The sequence below is a fragment of the Nicotiana tabacum genome, chromosome 22 (genome assembly GCF_000715075.1).
Source record: "Nicotiana tabacum cultivar K326 chromosome 22, ASM71507v2, whole genome shotgun sequence".
Lineage (NCBI taxonomy): Eukaryota > Viridiplantae > Streptophyta > Magnoliopsida > Solanales > Solanaceae > Nicotiana > Nicotiana tabacum.
In genome coordinates, this window is record NC_134101.1 from 149085882 (window position 1) to 149092255 (window position 6374).

General features: G+C 34.9%; 1 protein-coding gene across 1 annotated transcript; it reads left to right on the forward strand.

Annotated features, from left to right (window-relative positions):
• The first annotated feature begins 4023 nt into the window (after positions 1-4023).
• LOC142176105 (uncharacterized) lies at positions 4024-5296 on the forward strand. Its single transcript, XM_075243173.1, has 3 exons — positions 4024-4361; positions 4468-4601; positions 4731-5296. The coding sequence occupies exons 1-3, from the start codon at positions 4024-4026 to the stop codon at positions 5294-5296; spliced, it is 1038 nt and encodes a 345-aa protein (XP_075099274.1).
• The last annotated feature ends 1078 nt before the right edge of the window (positions 5297-6374 follow it).

Sequence of the window (6374 nt, forward strand, 5' to 3'; positions counted from 1 at the left end):
GAATTCAAGAAATTGACAGCCCCGCTTAAAGAGTCAAATCTAGAGATAGTAAGACCCGACTTGAGTATATATCACTTGATTTGTGAAAATACTCATTTGGGCTTGAGAAAGCCAAATCGGGCAAATTCACTCAAACTACCGGGAGGTATAGAGTGAGTAATTGCGTGTATTTGCTATTCCACAAACCCGATAAATCAAACTTTTTCTATAGTTTACAACCCGTTAGGTAGCCACTTAGGTGGAAGTCACAACCCTAGATTCCTTTATCAATTGAAAAACATCTCAAAACCAAAAATATTATCCTTTAGCTTTATCTTTGCAATCAATAGAGTAAAGTAGAAGTAATACACCAATCAACATTGTGGAAGTACAATTTAAGCCAAAACTTGCAATCAACATAGGTATACACCTAATCTCATATTCTAACTCCCTGTGGATTCAATCCCGACCTTTGTTGGGTTATTATTGCATCCACTGCCTCGCTATTTAATTGTGGTTGGATTTGGCCGAGATCAACTATATCACAACTGGAGATTTTTTCATATTCTTCTCCATTTATAGCATTATAGAGTAGGTATCTTGCTTTAGCATTGACTTGAACAACTGCCATTTGCTCATCTGTGTATACATCTATATCTTCTGGATCAGTAAGTGGTTGAGCAGTTGCAGGTAGTGGATAGTTGTCCTTTTTTATAACTCGCCAAACCTTGACGTCATAAGACTTTGCGTATATTTCCATACGCACTTTTCAGTGAGATAAATGTTATCCATTGAAGTACGATGGCCTAAGATGTGATGTTCCCTCTTGAAAGAGTGCTCCGCTAATAACTTGATTTTCCATGATCTTTTCTCACAAGCTGCTAAGCAAAAAGATATGAGTCTAGCTCTGATACCAATTGAAAGTACAAGGAGGGGTGAATTGCTTATTTTAAAAAAAAATTATAAGTAGTTGACTAGTTTATTAATTAGTCGACTTGAAATAAGAATAGTATATAATAATAAATGCAGGAATTAAAGATACCAGAATTTTTATACTGGTTCAGATTCAATGTGAATCCTAGTCCAGTCTCCTTGGGTTGCAAGAGTGTTCTCTTTCAGTGATCGATGTTCTTGAGTACAGAATGAATGGTATAGCTTTACACCAATAGCTTCATCTCTATGTCTCTCTTCTTTTCTTGATACAATGTCTCACCAGTATTTCTTCTCTCACTAGTTACACAACAGATCTAGTGAAACTACAATGCTTGTTTATAGTAGAACAAAAATAGGGTAGATGGTTCGATCAAAGTATATGAAATTATGTCTGGAGCACATGTATATGTATGAGGCCTTCACGAGTCTTGAGAGATTACAAACCCAAGGGAGTTGATCCTTGAAAGGAATCCTAGTTTGATTCTTTCCAAGAATAAGGTCAAGTTCCCGTTGATCTTCCTTGATTAATGGCTTTGACGAACTTTCCATCCACTAGGCATATCTGTTGGGTCCCTTGATTTCCTCCTTCATTGATTTCTAGTGATCTTGATTTCCTTTGATTTCAAGACCTTCCAGTAATAGCATCCATTAATCTTTGGAAAATAAATCGGAATTTATTGATCGAAGGAATCTCATTTTCCGGTTTATTATCTATTTGTTACATGAATAATTTTGTTAATTAATTTGCGATAATTAATTAGCAACCAATGAAGTCATATACATGTTTGAACTAAGTACTAGAGACTCTGGATATATGGAGGAAGCCTTTGGAAGCAGATTTCTTTTGGGAATTTATGCTTAAAGATATTTAGGTAGATTTTACAGGCAAATGTTATTCCTCTGCTGTGTATTTCCTTTTCTATCGATGTGTGCTCTAAGTAAATTATCATTAACATGTAGGTCTCTTCCATAGGCAAATAAATCCAACAACATCATTTTATTGTATGAAGGAGGTATTACTAAAAAAAATTAATTCAATTTGATTTTTGGTGAAAGAATGGTTTTTTGATGATGGTTAAGACTAGTGGTTTGTTGGTGGTGAAAGAATAGGTTCGTGTTGCAAGAGGAGGTGATGTTGGTGGTGGTTAGGTGAATAGGGAGTTGGTGGGGGAAAAGAAATAGGAGAGGGATTAAACTGGGATAGATGCAATGAGGTGGTAAGCCACGTGGCATCCACCTCAGTGATATGTCAGGCCACGTGGGATGTTGGGGATTCTAACAGTAGAGGGGTATTTTTCTACTAGTTTTATGACGTTGGAGGCTATGATGGACCAATAGTATAACGGAGGGTATAAGTGGATATTTTTTAATAGTAGAAGAGCATATTTGACCCTTATATTTTTGGGAAAGGGCCTCCCCTTTATGTCATTTTATACCTTCTCTATAGTTTCCCTCTGCTCCGGATCAATTTCCCCAAGAGAGTTTAAAAATTCGATCAAATGAGCTGATTATGTCACAATTATCCTTGGTTCCTACCATGGGCTTTTGTTGATAGACACATAATAATTCTTCAAACACTAATTCCTACGACAATGTGTCATTGTATTTCCCTAACTGTGATCTTAGCTTCTAGAATCCTTCCACGAGGTATCACAAGAAGATACCCCTTCATAAATCAAAAATTAGGAATAGGTTTTCTGTGGGCATTAGATATGATCTCCTGCATATAAGGTTGTCCATACTGGATCTAATCCTCATCATGTTGAGATGTTTGGCCTAAACCAGAATACCTGGAGAGCAATTGTATGAGAGGTTCATATCTTAATGGACAACTAATCACATCTTGAATCTTATAAGAAGTATGATCTAGTCTTAAGAAATCGAATGAACGAATAACAAGGCGTGCTAGATATGAACCCCGAGTCATTGTGGCAATTGATCTTGGTATTGACACTTTGAATGTACAGCTTATACAAGCTCCCCCCTCTATTGAAAAATCATCCAAAATGTTTCTGATGATTTTGGAAAGCACTCTCTGTACTATTCTATTTCATCCCTTTAAAAAAATTACGAAGACTTGGGTAATGAAGAAATATGGAGTTGAGGACTCCTGGAAAATGAGAATGGCAGTAGAAGCGACAGAAGAAACTTCTCGTGGTGATTCATATGGATAAAGAATTCCATTTCCAGTCACCTTAGCATATTCTTAAAAAGAAGATAACATTATTTTCGATCATCATGGTCATAGGTTCATTTGGGATAGTAAATAGAGGGTGAATTAAGGTTTGATAAAAGGATCCTTAATACTCAAGTCTTTCCAAGCACTGGTTGTAACGTTTATATGGGAAGCTTGGTTCCCTACACTTTTGAGGAGGACATAGAAAACCACCATTGTGATGAGCCCAAAGAAGAGGTAACATGATTATACCTATTAATCTCATTTCACGTGATCTTTTCTATATTAGGTTCTCTATTAACATAAATTTGTAGTCTAGGTTGAAAATCTAAAATTCTAACATGTGAAATAATGTTATCTGAATTATAAATCAACTCATTTTATAATTTAGAAAATTAATACGAGTGTTAGAAAACTGCATTAAGAACTGCAACAGTCTAAGTGTCTTAAAACTGTGTAGCAGTTATTTACTGCATAACAGTCATTTAGTTTCTATGTTATCACTAATTTGTAGGAGCTGATTTTTTATTTTTAGTTGAGTTTGTAAACTCTATAAATTTGTCTGAAGTTTCTAATAAATAAGTAAGTTTGCTTTCATTATCAGATTCCTGATTTTCTTTCAATCATGTTCAACTTGTTTAATTGCTAGTAAATCTGATTTTTCTATTCTTTATTCTCTGTAAAACCTATAATTGGTATCAAAGCTTTCTTTTCTTAAGGGATATGTGGGTGTTATTAAACTCAAAACTCTCAACAAGACAAATTTGTCAAGCATGGAAGCAGAATCAAATTTCTCAATAATGGCACCTCATGTTTTCAATGGTGAAAATTATCAAATTTGGGCTGTAAGGATGGAAACTTATTTGGATGCCTAAGATATCTGGGAGGCAGTCGAAGAAGATTATGAAGTTCCTCTGCTACCCATCAATCTAACTATGGCCCATATTAAGAACCATAAAGATAGGAAAACCAGAAAATCAAAGGCAAAGGCTTGTCTATTTTCATCAGTATCTTCTATAATTTTCACTCGGATTATGTCTCTAAAGTCAACCAAATTCATCTGGGATTATCTCAAAGTAGAATATAAAGGGGATGAAAGGATCAGAGACATGCAAGTTCTAAATCTCATTAGAGACTTCGAGATGCAGAAGATGAAAGAAAATGAAACCATCTACGATTACTCTGAAAAGCTCCTAAACATAGCAAACAGTGTAAGATTACTTGGTTCCGAGTTCAGTAATTCTCATATTATTGAAACAAATCTGGTAAATGTGTTAGAGATTTGAAGCAAACATAACCACTTTGGAGAATACAAAGGATCTATCATAGATCACTTTGACAGAGTTGTTGAATGCTTTACATGCTCAAGAACAATGAAGGGTTATGCGAGAAGAAGGAAATAATGAGGAAGCATTGCCAGCCAAACACCAAGATGGTGGCAGAAACAAAAAGAAGAAGAATAAGAAGAATCAACCAACAAATAATGAAGGTATTTCGGCAAATGCCACCAAAGGTAAAGTAGGAAACTCAAAGAGACGTTATCCGACTTGTAAGCATTGTGGCACAAAAGGCCATCCACCATACAAGTGTTGGAAAAAGCCTGATGTCAGGTGAAGTAAATGCAATCAACTTGGGCATGAAGTTGTTATTTGCAAGAACAACGGTCAACAACAAGAAGCAGACACTCAGATTGTTGATGGAGAGGAGAAAGATCAAATCTTTGTTGCAATATATTTTTCAAGTAGATCGTCGAGCGAATGTTGGTTAATTAACAATGGATGCACTAACCACATGACAAATGACAAGGCCCTATTCAAGGAATTGAAGCCCACAACCATTACTAAAGTCAGAATAGGTAATGGCGAACATATTATTGTCAGAGAAAAAAGATCAATTGTTATTCCAAGTCATTCAAATACTAAAACAATTTCTGATGTGCTTTATGTACCTGACATAGACCAAAACTTGCTAAGTGTTGGTCAGTTGATGGAAAAAGGCTACAAATTAACTTTTGAAGATAAACATTACTTGATCAAGGATGTGTCAAATCAAGAATTATTTAAAGTAAAAATGAGAGGCAAAGTTTCTCATGAAATCCATTTGAGGAGGAGCATGTCATTTTTTCAGCGAAAGAAAGTGCGGCAAAAATATGGCACAAGAGACTTGGACATTTTCACTATGAAGGGCTGCTCAAAATGCAAAAATTGAAAATAGTTGAGGACTTACCTATGTTGGAAGTGAATTTTTCAAACTGTAGTGCTTGTCAATACGGGAAGCAAAGCAGACTTCCATTTTCAAAGACAACTTGGAGAGCCTTGAAGAAATTACAATTGATTCATACTGACATAGCAGGCCCTCAAAGGACTCCCTCACTAAAAGGTAGTCTTTACTATATCATTTTTGTTGACGATCTAACCCGCATGTGTTGGATTTACTTTCTCAAATACAAGTCAGAGGCTGCTAATATATTTCAGACGTTCAAGCAAAAGTAGAAAATGAGAGCGGTTGTAAAATTTAGTCGGTAAGATCAGATAATGGAAAGTAATATACTTCTCAACAATTCAACTTGTTATATGAGGAAGCAGTGATTAATCATCAGCTTACTACTCCTTATCCTCCACAACAAACTAGAGTAAGTGAGAGAAGGAACCGATATATTATGGAGATGACTAGATGCATGTTGCACGGCAAGAACTTGCCAAAGAAATTCTAGGCAGAGGCAGCAAGTACAACAGTGTTTCTCCAAAATAGGCTTCCTACAAAAGCAGTGAAGGATCAAACTCCTTTTGAAGCTTGGCATGGATTTAAACCATCAATAAATTTTCTTAAAGTGTTTGTTTGTCTCTGTTTTTCCTATGTTCCTCAGGTTAAACAAGATAAGTTAGACAAAAAGTCTGTCCCAAGCATTTTTATTGATATAGTACAATTTCAAAGGCATATAAGGTGTTCCAACCACTAACTGAGACTATAATCTTCAGTACGGATATGTATTTTATGGAGAATGAAGAGTGTGTTGATACCCAGTTTTTCCCTATATATTTTAGTATGCATAAATACTTTCAAAATAGTATATATATGAATATATAATCATGCACAAGGTTTGTATAATTTTTCTATAATTTTAAAGATTTTAAATTGATTTATTTCCTTCCCTTTTACTCATAAAATCCCCAATAATTATCCCTCAAATTATTGTTGGGGTGATTTAGTCATTTAAATTCTATATTTATGCCAAAATATTTCTAAAGTATTTTTAATGCATTTTTACAATTGCATTTTGTATTTT

Excerpts from the sequence above, each read along its gene's own strand:
- LOC142176105 (XM_075243173.1), top strand. The coding sequence starts at position 4,024 with ATGGCCCATATTAAGAACCATAAAGATAGGAAAACCAGAAAATCAAAG. Across the intron at positions 4,362-4,467 it reads GAAACAAATCTGGTAAATGT|GGTTATGCGAGAAGAAGGAA; the intron begins GTTAGAGATTTG and ends AGAACAATGAAG. Across the intron at positions 4,602-4,730 it reads TTCGGCAAATGCCACCAAAG|TTGTTATTTGCAAGAACAAC; the intron begins GTAAAGTAGGAA and ends TTGGGCATGAAG.